The 16250-nt window shown below is 37.3% G+C and overlaps 1 protein-coding gene across 2 annotated transcripts in view; it reads right to left on the bottom strand.

Annotated features, from left to right (window-relative positions):
• Positions 1-281: 281 nt before the first annotated feature.
• The window catches only part of GPCPD1 (glycerophosphocholine phosphodiesterase 1), a 64660-nt gene continuing 48691 nt past the window's right edge, over positions 282-16250 (bottom strand). For both annotated transcript variants that reach the window (XM_079784522.1, XM_079784523.1), the window contains 5 exons: positions 12261-12326; positions 10876-11012; positions 10239-10374; positions 9654-9814; positions 282-3842 (listed from right to left, as the gene is read on the bottom strand). In XM_079784522.1, the coding sequence (XP_079640648.1) occupies positions 3653-3842; positions 9654-9814; positions 10239-10374; positions 10876-11012; positions 12261-12326 (690 nt within the window). In that variant the 3' untranslated portion in view covers positions 282-3652. The remainder of the gene's footprint in view (positions 3843-9653; positions 9815-10238; positions 10375-10875; positions 11013-12260; positions 12327-16250) is intronic.

The following is a 16250-nucleotide window of genomic DNA, read 5'->3' as shown; positions in this document are numbered from 1 at the left end:
AAGGGCAATTAGGCAAGTGGAAAGGAAAACCATACCTTATCCCCATAATTGTCCCCACTTATTTCCATATATGTCCTCATTCAGCATGAGGTAGAAAACTGATTTTTAGTAAATCAAATATGTGAGCTCATCCAACCAGGGCAGAATGAGAACTCCATGTGTCAACATGCAAATACACATGAACACACATGCACATGTGAGCACACACTCAACAATATGGCCAAGCATGCCATATAAAATTGAATGTATACTGTGAAGCGATCTGAATTAAGAAACTAGGGTTGTTGCCACCGCCATTTATTTATCTAGTTCATACCTAAGTATAGAACACTACAGTAGTGCTGGAAATGCAAAGAAATCCCTGCCCTTAAGGGGCTTACAATCTTATTAGGAAAATAACAGGCACATAAAAAGTTGGACTTTAGAAAGCATATGCTAACCAATGCCACAAGAATTCAGAAGGCAGCATAGTATAAGAAGACAGCGTAGTCCCAAAACCCAGTTCTAGTCCCAACATGGTCAGTTAACTTCTCTGGGTTTATTACCTCAGCTGCAAAATGAAGTAGTGAGATTGAGGCTGTCTGCATTTGTTTGCATCATGATTCTGATTAAAAGCTGAGGAAAGTTCTATGGAGTAGGTGGCACCTGAGCTGGACACAGAAGGAAGACAGAAGGCAATTCCAACAAGGACAGAGGGCTGAGGTAGGCGTAAACATGGGTTTGGAGGGGAAGACAAGCGTCATAAGGAAGAAGGGAGTGAGGTAAAGGGTGGCCATGGTAGCCCTCAGGCACTACTGACACAGAAATGAGCTGTATTCCTCACACTTACATCCATCAGTTACAGTACATAATTCCAGAGAGTAGGAAATACCAAAGAATGGCAGCATTTTATCAGACATTTCACTCAATTTCCAGAAAATATAAAATAATTTAACATTATACCTCTATGACATCATTAAACTGTTCCAATTGTCAAAATGTAAGTCAAAATTTACATTCTTAGTGAACATAACTAAACCTCTTAATTCAAGGGGACATTTGCTATGGATTATCTCAATAATTCCAACATTTGTTTTCTATGTTCCATTTACTGTGGAAATAAAAATGAGTACGATAAGCTTCCTGCCCTAGAAGAGTCCGCATCCTGGTAGGTAAGGCAAACATCAACTGTGCCTACCCAGAATGTCCTGTGATGCACATGATCAACGTACAACCACACGGCTAGAGTCCAGAAGACAGATTCATCCCTTCTGAAGGAGCTTCGCAAGGGCTCAGGGCAGAGAGGTCGATGGCTCAAGGAGAAATCAATCTGGCAAGAAGAAGGTGTTTGTGGGCAGCAGAGGGCACACGGCTTCCAACAGGGAGCGTGATGTGGTCAGGGCCTAGCACGGTACAGTGTAGCTGGAGCAGAGTGCACAAGGCAAAACAAGTGAAATGGAAGCCTGGACTTAGTCCTAGAATAATGGGGAGACACTGCTTGCTATCTTTAATCATCTACAGGAAAGTGAGCAGTGATGCTATAAGCTCTTCTCAGCATATTATACTGTTCAGCCCTAGCTGGTTTGGCCCAGTGGATAGAGCATCAGCCTGCAAAATGAAAGGTCCTGGGTTTGATTCCAGTCAAGGGCACATGCGAGGGTTGCGGGCTCTATCCCCAGTAGGAGGAATGCAGGAGGCAGCCGATCAATGATTTTTCTCTCATCATTGATGTTTTTCTCTCTCCCTCTTCCTTCCTCGCTGAAATCAATAAAAATATATATATTTTTAAATTACACTGTTTAGGAAATCCCCTAACCCACATCTCCTCTCCTCCTCCTTCCCCCATTCTTTCCTTTTATGATCTGCAAGTTTTCAAAGTGGAGCTGGAACATGAAAGGCACAGGGGAGGAGCCAACGAACAGGACTAGAAATGCACACATTTGGCTAATCAAGTTACCACAAGGTAATGGTAATTGTTTTGTACAAGTCTGCAGATGAGGAAAACAAAAAATTTTTTTTCAGGAGTTTTCTAAAGGCACCTAATACACACCAAAATGTTGGAGAATCTCACTTAATGTGGGGGAAAAATATTTAGAACCCTGGCAGAAGACTCCATTTCTGAAACTATTTTCCATTAAATATCAGTGTTACAAAAACAATACCATACAATTTCAAAGCCTATCTTCACACAATTAAGATCTGACCAAAATTGCATTGCTTGGCTTAAAAAATAAAAAGATACAATGTGTAATTCCAAGTCGTAGGTTTGCAGCCACTACCAAAATACGTCAATACATGAATAAACTGTCTAGTGAAGAACATGCAGTAAAAGGTAGATGGAAATAATCATCTCTTTAGGGTAGACTCTAAATTCCAATTTCTGATAATATTATAGAACCAATTCTACAAAAGTAACACCTTCTTGCAATTTCATTTTATAATGAAGAAAATAATTCTGTGCGTTTTATTTAACATTCATTCTTAAATTACAGTTATGCCAAAAACAATCAGCTTCTAATGAAAGAATCCTTAGCATAACTCTCAAAACATGCCTTTACATTTAGTCATATCTTCTACATTTCTAAATAAATTACATGCATGATATACATTAACTAATAAAGAATACCAATATGAGAATTCAGGACATTTATTTTTTTTTGCATGGAGATTTAACTACTGTATAACACACACAGCACACACACACACACAAAACAAACCCATAAAGCAACGGTGTGTAGTAGGTAGTGAGAGAGACCTAAAATAAGCATATTTTAAATGCCTGCAAACAGGCTTTTTTTTTTTTTTTAGGCAACAAAATATTTATTTTCAGTCCTTGACACCTTCTCACACTTACCTAGCACCACAGATGCAAGGACTTATGGTAAACATGTATAATCTCATGCTTAAAACCTAAAGCATGCATTGAGTAGAATTTATACATAATGATCTACTCTACTAAGTATGCAATACATACTTCTAACATTTTATACATTAAATTACCCTGCAGCGTTTAAAAAATTTTTAACATTTATGCAAAACAATTCTTGAAACAAGTTTTCAAGGGTCACCTCTAGGCTGTTTACACAGGCATTGGTTTGGTTAAATGGAAAAATGGCAGCAGCCTCAAGGTTCATACTGAATGAAAATGGTAGATGTGCATGTCAGTCCATGTAAAAAATACATATATACACAGATGGCACAAAGATTTGTGCAGTTGGAATCACCAGTGCAAATGCATGCATTTGAGGTACTTATTTTTCTCATGGTCAGGTATAATTATGCATAGTCATGTTCCTCAAGTGCTAAATATTTCAGACCTGATTGAATGAAAAACTGTTAAGAAGAGTAAATATGAAATATTTATACAATTAATTTCAAAGTGTTATGCTTTTAATGGACAGTTGTTTAACATTATCCATTTACATATATAGTTTAAAATATTTACCAACCAATACATTTTCTCGTTGTAAAGAGGCTGACTGGTAATTATACCTGGCCAAGTGATTTAAATAGCATACTTGAAATTCTAGCAAGAACTGTAGTGAAACAGTAAAATACTTCATTATTGCTTCATTGGACTGAGAAACTAAAAGGCATAGATAAACAATGCTCATGAAAAGTGAATACCCAGAACAGCAGTGCATGCCCCCAGATGGCCTCTGCCCCATAAAAACTAAGCACTGTCCATGCTATCAATGCCGTTGGCATCCACATGGATACCAGGCTCCTCACACAAAGATGAGGGAGCAAAGTGGCTAACAGTGGGACACAAACAGCTCTTAAGCTCTGGCAATTCTTGCTTCAGGCGTTCCAACTGCTCCACTTGGAATATATTTGGCTGTTCAGGCATCCAATCATATATCCTATGATGAAACAAACACAAAACACATAAAATAGGGTAATTTGTGTTTACTTAAGACCAGTCTGACTTAACCTTTTTTAGAAGAATGTTTACAGAATGCCTAGCACATCCATATTACAAGAATCTTTTTAAAAAAAGGATGTATAAGCACTAGTTTGACAGGGTGTCCCCCAAAAATGTATATACACTTCAACAGCTGATAGCGCAAATTTTAAAATGAAATGTATTTTAATAAACACTGCTTTTTGTAATTATTCAAAATATGTGTATACATTTTTTGGGGGACACCCAATACTTAAAAGTATTTCTCTTCTCCCTCGACTTTCTGATAATCCAGAATAGCAGCATTGCCTTTTGTACCCTGGGTGCAAAAGAGCTGATTAGAAGGCAACTGAATCAGAAAATGAAATCTGTAGCTTACTGGTGATTCTTCAATTATCTTCTCTCCAAGTCAATCAATTGGCAATGTCTTATTTTACAGATGGGAAGTTATTTAGAGGCAGAGCTGGAATTAATACCCAATTCTGACTTCAAATTACTAAGACCAAGATGAGAACTTCTCACCCGGGTGAGAACCATGCTATATCTTGCAATATTGGCAGATATACCCCGTCACCAGCACAGAAAAGCCCAAGGTGATGGTGGCAGCACTCTCACTGCGTATCAGCAGAGAGTATGGCCCTGCATGCCTAAATGTGAAAGACAGGCAACTTACAAGAGTCACCACAAGGCAATCTTTATGATATCACAGTGGGGGAAAGTTTCATAAACAAGATAAAAATATGCATTGACCTTATTAAATATGTGACTATTATAAAACAAAGACTTTCTGTTCATTAAAGACATATAAGACAATGAAAAGTGACATCTGGGTCAAGGAATCAGACCCAACAGAATCATCTAACTTGACTTTCACTCATACTCTCCCCCACTCCCTCCCCTACCCCGCCCCTGTTAAAAATAAAGCAAAGGGATTTAAAAAAATTTCATGAGTATGGGAAAAACCAGAGACACAGCAACAAACTTTTGGAAGCTGGAAAACAGATGAATAATAAAGTGTAATAAAGTGTTTCAGTTAACAGGATAGAAAAGGCCAAGTCACAAGCCAGTAATGGAAAAAATGCAAAGGTTGAGTTAAAAGCAGCACCAAATTTCTCCAGAACTGGGAGTGAAAGGGAAAGGGGCTGAAACAGGGAGGGTGGAGTGAAGACTGAGCAGCAGCAAGTTAAATCCCTCCTAACCCCCTGTCCTGAGACTGCCCCTCCCCACACTAACTAAAGTTATTTCAAGCATTAAACAGAAAATCTCTTGGAATAGGGGACTCGACCAAGTGAGGGTTTGGACATTTTACAAAACCTCCAGCAGCACCAGGGAATTAGAGATAGTACATATCTATAATCAATGCTACACAGAGACATGCCCTCCCTTCCCCAGCTGTCTGACCTCACTTGGCTCCAAGAACCCTGGCAGCCAGGCCCACATCCTCTACGTAGATACAGATTCTTCTAGGAGCAATCTGATAAGCCAAAAAGTAAATTTCTAAATCTAGTGATATCAGTGGTCTGATCAAACAGGCCACCATAGTGAAATCCAAGTTAACACACTCCAGCCTCCAACAAGCTTTTTAGATTCCAATTTCTTAGGAGAAGCAGCCAAAGATTTTCAGACATCTGAGGAAAACTTCTAACAGGTGAGTAAAAGAGAAGAAAATTCCAAAAGAACAAACAAAAAGTTCTGCTTTCAGAGAAATAGTACTTTCATAAAATGAAAACAGGATGTTAACACATACAGAAAAAAGAGCATTAGGGAAAAAAGACAGTCCTTGGAAATGAAAAACAAAACAGTAGATGTGAAAACCTGAATAGAATGGGTAAAAGCTAAGGCTGCAGAAATCTTTCCAAGTGGAGCAAAAAGACAAAGGTTAAAAAAACCTCAGAAAATTGGAAGGGACAAAAATCCAAGAAGCAACTCATGAAACTTTTTGCATTTTCAACAGACTAAAAGGGCTAACAACTGCCCGGCACAATGGGTGAAACCAGACCCATAAGACCCATCTCTATGAAGTTTTAGAACACTGGTGACAAAAAGAAACTGACAGGAAACAAAGAGATCATATGTGCGGGAACAGGAATCAACATGGTTTCTCGATCCTCAACAGCAACATTGGACTTATGAAGGTAACAGAGAACTATTTCTAAAATTCTAAGGAAATGATTTCTAACATGGAGTTTTATGCCCGGCCACAATGCTTGCAGAAACATTTAATCTGTGTGCACTGTGTTGCTACGTAAAATACATACCTAATTGGATTGGGGTCAAAAAGGTTTCAAAGTCATTGCCCTAAAGAAACTTTACAAATGTATTCTAGACCCAGTCATCAATATTTACAGCAAATGCTGTGATAGCAGAAACTTGGCAACCACCAAAATGTTCTTAAATAGTAGAATAAATTGTAGTAGACACATACAACTATAAATGTTCTACAGCCATGAAGAAGGGCAGATTATAGTTGCATGCAACAAAATACAAATAAAGATTAAAGCCATGCAAAACTAAATGGTATATTGTTTAGCAATAGAATTAAAAGAAACGTTAATGAGAATAATAATTTGATAAGCAGTTATATGTGAGGGAGGAGATAAGGGAACAGAGTTAGAAAGAGGCTCATGGGGGACTTCATAATTTAATGATAATGTTCTTTAAATGTGTTAGTGTATTTTTTAATTATTTGAGCAGACACAGTAATTTTTTTTTATAAAAAGAGGGACGCTGCCAAATTTACTCTATGAAGCAAGTATTATCTCCACACCAAAAATCAAACCATTCGAGAAAGGTAAATAAAGGCCATCTCCATCATTACCATAAATGCAAAAATTCCAAATATCAGAAAATCAAACGTACCGGTTTATATGATAATATATCATAAAACCATGATGAAATGGAAATCTACTGTGTGTTAATTCCTTTGTAAAAGAAGAGAACACATTAGTTTCTGATTAACTAACATACCCATCCTTATCATAATTCCCCCCAATGTAAAATGAATGAAAAGACTATGAATCAATAATCATTCAAAACCTTCTATATAATGTCTAAATTTGATAATGAAAAAATTATAGCATAGCATAAGCACATTAAGTACCAGAAGAAACAGCTAAAAAAAATTAGGGCATAGGAACTCAGCTAGAGACAATGAAAGGGACAGATGTAGGGGATTGCCTCTTTTATTGGTGGATTAATTGATTTGAGAGAGAGAAACATCGATTTGTTGTACCACTTATTTATGCATTCAATGGATGATTCTTGTATGTGCCCAGACCAGGGATCGAACCAGAAACCTTGGAGTATCAGATGATACTCTAACCGACTGAGCTACCCGGCCAGGGCCTGCTGCTTTTTTATTGTAAATTGTAAGTCTTACAGAACTACTTAAAATTTTAAGCAATATATATATATATATATATATATATATATATATATGTATATATACATATATACATATATAATGTAATTTTAAGCTTTATATGTATACATACACACAAATAGTTATGCATACATATATATATATATATATATATATATATATATATATATATATATATATATATGTACTGCTTTGAGTAAAATTAAAAAAAAAATTTCAAGGATAAAAACCAGTTCTAACACAATCCACCTCACCTGTCATCAGACTCTAGCAAGAGCCCAGTGCTGGGTGTCTCCTCAAAACCCTCCACACCTTCAACACAGTCCTGTCCTGATTCATGTTCTAGCTTCTGCCTAAAATGCATATCCTGTCAAAACAAATTTAACCACACCCCCAAATCCATCTCAATGCTTCCTCTTTAAAATTATTCTTATTGACCTTGGGTCAATTTTCTTTAGGGCTATTTATATCGCATAGCATCTTCCTGTTCTCAATTACATGTCAGTATTTGGCTCCAAACAAGTAAGGTCCTTGAGATGATGGGTCTGCCTAAAATGTGTATACCCTACAAAGTTACACATGGTATAACCTCACAATACATTTTCTTGCCTGAAAATAATTACAATCATTCCTTCTTCTTCCTCAAAGAAACAAAAAAAATCTTCAAATTTTTGCGAAAGTAAACACTTCCTTCAAATTGTTGATTTACAATTTTATTTTTCCTTTAATTAGTTGGATATATTTATTAAAAGGACCTATGAAATCTGTTGCGTAAAGCAAAATTAACCAAGTAGTTAAGAAGAAAGGCAAACATTATCTGGGCTGCAATTTTAAAACCAGACTCATTCAGACACAATAGTAAAAAAAAAAAAAAGTTTTATTAAGAAAGTGATATAACTTTATAGGACAAGCAGTAATATGAACTAAATCCAAGGAAGGTATTTTTTTAAAGCAGGCCTGGTAAGAAGTTCATCACTTACTCTTTGCATGATGCTGCGCGAGTATTAGCAAGCAGAGTAAATAACATCCTTTCCAACCCCACATGTCTTTATACTAAGCAACCTTTTCATTTCTCAGATTAGCGACTCAAACTTACATCTAAACACTCAGGGAACTTATAAAAAAATAAAATAAAAAGATTTGTTCAACAAATATTTGAAGTCTACTCTGTATCAGATATTGTTCTAACCTCTGAAGATGCAGCAATGAACAAAACAGGCAGAGTCTTGCCCTCATGGAGCTTATGTGTTGGGTATATTGGTGGGGGAGGCCAGGCAGAAAATAAACAAGTAAAATATTATGTCAGATGGTGGTAAATGCTATGGAGAAAAGTCAGAAGTTTGCTGTGAATGGCGGTTGTTATCTGAATTAGGATATTCAGGGAAGACTTTACTGAGACACTGACATTGGGGGGGGTGGGGAGGAAAGGACCCGGAATTTTACTCTTAGGTTTTAAGCAGTAACATGATCTGACCTAGATTTTAACAGGCACCCTCTGGCTGTTGTGCTGAAGACAGACAGCAGAGAGGCATGTGTGGAGGCATTGGCCAGTGAGAAGGCTCTTTCAATAATGCACGTTGGAAATGAGGTAGCTTTCGAGTGACAACAGTAAACATGGTGAGTTGATAGATTCAGGATATATTTGAAGATAGAATCAACATGATTTTGTTTGATTGGATTTGGGATATGAGATAAAGAACAGAATCATGAAAGACTCCAAGGATTTGGCCTGAGAAATTGGAAAGACAGAATTGTCATTTATACTGAAATCGGCTAAATCTATAGCTAGATAAAAAAAAGTACAGACAGCCAACCAGCATGGCTCAGTGACTGAATGTTTGTTGACTTACGAACCAGGAGGTCACAGTTCGATTCCCGGTCAGGGCACATGCCCAGGTTTCAGGCTAGATCCCTAGTGGGGGGCGAGCAGGAGGCAGCCGATCAATAAATCTCTCTCATCATTTATGTTTCTATCTCTTTCTCCCTCTCCCTCTCTTAAATCAATAAAAAAATATTTATATATAAAAAAGTTTAGATAGAGGTCAAGGGAAAGATCTGAGTTGGAGATATAAAAATTAAGGAATATATAAAGGTATGAAAAGCCACAGAATTGGATAAGATCATTAAGTTGGTGTAGACCCAAGTGGTCTGGGGCAGACAGCCACCCTCACCCTCAAGGTAACTCAGAGCCCAGTCCCCAGAATAAGCTTCCCACGTGATTGTGGTATATTCCAAGTATGAAAAATTCCATTTACAAATGTTAAGATAAACCTCAGGCTGAACTACTGAATTTTAACTTAACTAAGTTTAATAGTATTTATAATGTTATAAAGCGAAAGCTACTTTTTCGCTAACAGTTCATGAAAGTTTTTCATGAAAAACAAATACCTATCATAAATTAGACCATTAACTCCAAATTCCTTCAATTTCTTCCTGTTTTCCGGGTCGTTGGTATCATCACCCCAGCAGAATATGACTAGTCCCTTAGCTTTTGCCTCTTGAATGTAGGATGGGTTTCTGAGCAGATCTTCAGTATGTGCATTTATCCCCTAATGGAAGAAAAATAAGTTACTCATGAAAAAGTAACTTACTGACTGCAAATGCTAAATGGTCATATTCTAAATCAGTGCTCTCCAAAGTTGAGTGGGCAGGAAAAGACAATGTACAATTTTTTCTTACATAACTTATATTATCAAGCAAGTGTACAGTCCAGCCATTTTAGACAAATCATAAAATCCACTCAACTACAAAACTTACTTAATGTAGGCATTCAAGGAAATATATATATATTTTTTGTTCAAGTAATTGCTTTTGATTCTGAGATCTAATACTCTCATTTTTAAGTAGAACTACCTGCTTGTTATACATAGGTCAAAACTAACCAATTAGATGTGTAATGGAATATGAAACTTTATTTCTGCTCTATAACACATTTAAAAAAAATGAAAATTAAGAAATTCAAACATAACTTACCAGCAGATTTTCAAACTGTGCAAAACTCATTGCAATAGCAGTTGTCCGAGATCTGAGGTCCATGAGTTCAGGGTAAATATCAGACTTTCCTTGAGTCAAAAATAATATGGGATATTTGTTCTGCTTGTGCCGAACCCTAAAAAAGACAATTTTAAAAAATGCTTTTCATTGGGATGATAATTATAGTACATTGTTTTGAAACTTTAGAAAATATATAAAGAATCCTCCCCCCCAAAAGATAGCATAATCCCATTACTGAGATATAATCACCATTAACATGTACATATTGCCTTTCAGCCAAAAAAATAAAAAAAATTTAATTTTTCTATACAAGAGCTAAAATATGCTCAGAAATGGGCAACAAGAAAGCCTTTAAGGGCTTATAATTTGGTAAGGAAGATGCTACATGCAATACAGGGTAGGATGTATTGACCTCGGGACCCAGTGGATATGGAGTTTACAGGAGTGAAGGGCATCCCAGCAGGTAGTCCTGAAGGGAAGTGAGAATATATATAACTTTTCTGGGAGGATAAATCAAGGGTAAAGTCTAGGCACTTCCCCACCTCCAACCATAATCTTTGTACACTAAGTCCTATCTACAGTAAGAGTATACGAGGAAAAAATGACTATTACTCACATTGTGCAAATATCTGCATCAAATGAAGAAAACACTATTCTTCTCTTTCCAGAATTTTCTAAGACAGTTTTTAAAATGATATCCAAAAACAGATTCATGTCAAAATATGTTGATAAGTTACCATCCCACATTCCATCCTATGTAGAAGAAGCAAATAGGAAAACAAAAGCCATTAACTACTCTGGAATCACAGTGCTAGAAAAAAAAATCTTGAGAACACCTAGTCCAACTCTTAGTTTACAGATGAGAAAAGCAAAGACCTGAAAGATGAAATGACGTGCCCATGAACACACCGCTACTTAGCGACAGTGCAGCTATCATAATTCAGGTATAGAGACACTTATATGCAAAGCAATTACACCATTAATAGACTTTGGTTTTAATAAGATAAATAAAAACTAAAACTCTGGAAATTTGCAATCTACTGTGACTTTTAAAATAGTTTTATATATTCTTCATAAACTTTAGGACAAAAGGGCTCCACTACATTTGCTAACTCACTTGCAAACAACAACAAACCCTGGGAAATATGAATTACTAGTTAAATTTCTCATTCTTTGGATCTTAGGACTATCAAGTACCCTCATCTGATACATTCAATAGTTGTTCTCCTCGACCAGAATATAGGTTCCAGGAAGGCAAGGCTTTATTCTTTCACTACTTGATCCCAGCACTCAGAAAATACCCGGCCTTTAACAGCTTTTCAATATATAATTATTGAACAAAACAATGACTAAATCTGGGAGTGATTTAAAACACATTTGCAAAAATTTATTTTCCTGGTTAATTATTACTAGCTACTAGCACTTAATAGAAAACTGCTTAGGACATTATTATGCATTTAGATGGGGAAGATAAAATAAAAACTAATCAAAGTTATAGAGTTCTGACTGTCCAGTGTTCTTATTGTTCACCTATGAGCATACCCAGAAACCACCGATATAAATGTGCACACGAGACACATGAATATGGAAATTTCTACTATAATACATTCATCACTACTTTTAAGTAGCCACAAATTAGTATAAGCATAAAATATGCTTTATTGCCTGGCCAGTGTGGTTCAGTGGTTGAACATCAACCCATGAACGAGGAGGTCATGGTTCAGTTCCCAGTAAGGGGTGTGCGGGAGGCAGCCGATCAGTGATTCTCATCATTAATATATCTATTTATCTCTCCCTTCTTCTCTCTGAAATCAAGAAAAACATTTAAAAATAAATAAATAAAATATGCTTTATTAAAAAGGTCTAAAAGCACTGTGCTAACTGGAAGAAACCAGAGTAAGTTTTCATTTTCACTTACTCCATTAAAGCAAAAAGATAGGAATGAATGTGTTTAAAAAACAGAGGAAAGGGAAAGAAGAGAATACACAAAGAATTACTTACCCTTTGTTGGCAGATCCACTTTATTTCTATGTTATACCCTACATCTTCTGGCAAAGACTCTAAAACCTAGAGTTTTATTTGTTGGTGGTGAATTTTGTTTTATTTTTGGTGAAATGAATGGTAGAATAAGAGAAAAAAAGGAAAACAAAATTATTTAAAAAAGCAATCTATAAGAAAACATATCGCTAGTAAGAGTAAAATGCTTTCAGCATTAAATCACTGGCTTTTCTCATACTCAACTGACAATATCACTGATTAAATTAAGAGAGTCAAAAGAAATTAAACAGCAAAAGCAATAGTCTTAGGTAGTATCTGTGATAACTGATCACTACTACCTCAAAGATGGATCCTTAACCTAAAATTCTTCTCACTGTTACTACTGGACATCCAAAGTGAACCACAATAAACTTATGCAGCCTCAAGGATTTAAGAAGACATTTGTTGTGTTTTCTGAATTTAATCAAGTATATCAATATACTAATACTAAGGTATGGTTATATGAAAAACCATGTTTCCTAACTTGTTTTGAAGGTGGTATGCTTTACAATATCATGCTGATAACTCCCTGAAAAGATGTTATCTCCAAATGAAAGATTATGCCAAGGCTCATAAATAAGGTTATGAATATATAAATGAATAAATAATATGGTGTCAACTTATTTAAACTAAGTTATCTAGACATTTTGCAATAAGACCATTTTGGCAGCATAAGTAGAAAATAAAATTGAAATTATGAAGCCAGGTTATTACCCTACAAAGAGCTGACTTGATTAGTCTTCAAACATGAAGGCTGGGCAAATACAGAAACATGTACAGGGCAAAATAAATTTGAAACAGATTGTGTTTTTAACTTCAATTTTTTTCAAAAGTTTAGAAACCATTTAACATAGGTAATAAGTATGATGTTTGATTTTATAACAGCAAATAAAGCACACTAAAAAGACAATGTAATAGTAAGAACATAGCTTGGGAAGCCTGGTGACCTGGGATCTAGCCCTCGCTCTATACTAACCAGCTGAAAAGTACAGTACCTAAAAGAGGTTGTACTCAATTTTGTGAGGGGCTTTTGACTTTTTTCCCTGTTATCTTTAACAATATTAATTTAACATACCTGTCACTATTTTTTAAAAATATATTTTTATTGATTTCAGAGAGAAAGGGAAAGGGATAGATTGAAACATCAATGATGAGAGAGAATCATTGACTGGCTGCCTCCTGTATGTCCCCCACTGGGGATTGAGCCTGCAACCCGGGCATGTGCCCTTGACTGGAATCGAACCCGGGACCTTTCAGTCCACAGGCTGACCCTCTATCCACAGAGCCAAACCAACTAGGGCACCTGTCACCTTTTTATTGGACCAACACAAAATTTAAAAAAATAAGAAAAATAGTATATACTAGTATATTAATAGTTCTGATATTGTTAAACATCAAATTTGCAGAAAGATCCTTCTTTAGCCCTAGCCAGTTTGGCTCAGTGGAGAGAGGGTGGGACTGCAGACTGAAGGGTCCCTCCCAGGTTCGATTCTGGTCAGGGGCACATGCCTGGGTTGTGGGCTCGATTCCCAGTTGGGAGCATGCAGGAGGCAGCCAACTAATGATTCTCTCTCATCATTGATGTTTCTATCTCTCTTCCCCTCTCCCTTCCTCTCTGAAATCAATAAAAAATATATTGTTTTAAAAAAGATCCTTCTTGGAAAAACCAAGATGGCGGCAAACACCTAAACTGCTGCCTCGCACAACAATTTCAAAACTACAACTAAAAGACAAAATGTCTATCACCCAGAACCATGGGAAAGCTGGCTGAGTGGAAGTTCTACAACTAGAAGGAAAGAGAAAAGAGCACTGAGACATGCACAAGTGCTGAAAAACTGAGGTACAGAGGCACACGCATCGGGCTGGTGGCAGGCGATTGGATGTGCTTTTTTTCAACCCCAAGGGAGACAAGCTCCCGATTACTCTGAAATCCAGTTTCTGGGGAGACGCAGGGGACCCAAACTCCTACGGGGAGAAGCTGGACTGTCGGCCATCGGGTCAAAAAGTGAGGGTGACTTTCTTGCAGAGGTGCACCCAGCATCATTGTTTATTGTGTTGGGGCGCGGGATGCGGGGACTTGGAAACGCGGAAAGGCAGAGACGGCTGACTGGCAGCCATCGCTGTTTGCCACGCCCTAGCCTAGTGACGCCCTGAGACCCCTCCCTGCACAATCTACAAACACACCCAAGCTCCGCGCAGCGGCTTTTGCATATAAATGGCCTGCCCTGTCGCAGCTTAACCAAATAAACTACAGCTCCAGTCAGACAACTCCAAAACCTCCAAACCCCAAGCAAAGAGGAAAAAACTGTAGTTCTTGCTGTAGCTCCTGCTGGGTGGCCTCAGACAGTAGCTGACCTGTACCCCATTGGAGATCCAGAAGCTAGTGTATCTAGTGGTCTGTGTGAGACACCAGATTTCAACTACTCTCATAAGGGACATATTCAAGAGGCAGAATCAGTGAGCACCAAAGCCCCACTGGAACAAGTCCTGCCCCATAAGCGTGTCTCCAGCACAGCAATTCTTCCGTTATAGACACAGCAAGTCCTCACAGCCAATTGGCTTGGAGGTCAATTCCTCCCAGTGACACCAACAACAATCAAGACTTAACTACAACAAGGCTGTACACACAGTCCACAAAGGGGTGCACCAAGAGTGTCCACCTCAGGTAACTGGAAGGCTGACCCATTGAACCACATAGGACACCTAGTACACAAAGCTACCCAACCAACTCAGGGAAGCAGCGAAAATGAGGAGACAAGGAAACAGATCACAAATGAAAGAAATGGAGGAGAACAAACGAATGGATATAGAGTTCAAAACCACGGTTATAAGGTTTTTCAAGAATTTCCTAGAAAAGGCCGATAAATTTAGTGACCTAGGTAAACACCTAAACTGCTGCCTCGACGATATGAAAAAGGACCAACTAGAAATTAAACATACACTGACTGAAATAAAAAATATTATACAGAGACCCAACAGCAGACTAGAGGAACGCATGAATCAAGTCAAAGATTTGAAATACAAAGAAGCAAAGATCAACTGGAAAAGCAAAAAGAAAAAAGAATCCAAAAAGTTGAAGATAGTGTAAGAAGCCTCTGGGACAACTTCAGGCGTACCAACATCAGAATTATGGGGGTGCCAGAAGAGAGAGAGAGCAAGATACTGAAAACCTATTTGAAGAAATAATGACCGAAAACTTCTCCCACCTGGTGAAAGAAATAGACTTACAAGTCCAGGAAGCACACAGAACCCCAAACAAAAGGAATCCAAAGAGGACCACACCAAGACACATCATAATTAAAATGCCAAGGGCAAAAGACAAAAGAGAGAATATTAAAAGCAGCAAGAGAAAAACAGTTAATTACCTACAAGGGAGCACCCATATGATTGTCAGCTGATTTCTCAACAGAAACGATGCAGGCCAGACAGGAGTGGCAAGAAATATTCAAAGTGATGAATAGCAAGAACCTACAACCAAGATTACTCTACCCAGCAAAGCTATCATTCAGAATTGAAGGGCAGATAAAGAGCTTCACAGATAAGAAAAAGCTAAAGGAGTTCATCACCACCAAACCAGTAATATATGAAATGGTGAAAGGTATTCTTTAAGAAGAGGAAGAAGAAAAAAAGTAAAGATAAAAATTATGAACAACAAATACATATCTATCAACAAGTGAATCTAAAAATCAAGTGAATTAAAAATCTGAGGAACAGAATAAACTGGTGAATATAATAGAATCAGGGGCATAGAATGGGAGTGGATTGATAATTCTCAGGGGGAAAGGGATGTGGGGGGTATGGGAAGAGACTGGACAAAAATCATACACCTATGGATTAGGACAGTGGGGGAGGGTAACGACAGAGGGTGGAGTGAGAACCGGGTGGAGGGGAGCTATGGGGAGAAAAAAGGAGAAACAAGTGTAATAATCTGAACAATAAAGATTTATTAAATTA

The sequence above is a fragment of the Cnephaeus nilssonii genome, assembly GCF_951640355.1.
Source record: "Cnephaeus nilssonii genome assembly, chromosome: 11".
NCBI classification, from domain to species: domain Eukaryota; kingdom Metazoa; phylum Chordata; class Mammalia; order Chiroptera; family Vespertilionidae; genus Cnephaeus; species Cnephaeus nilssonii.
This window is presented reverse-complemented; position numbering and strand designations above follow the sequence as displayed.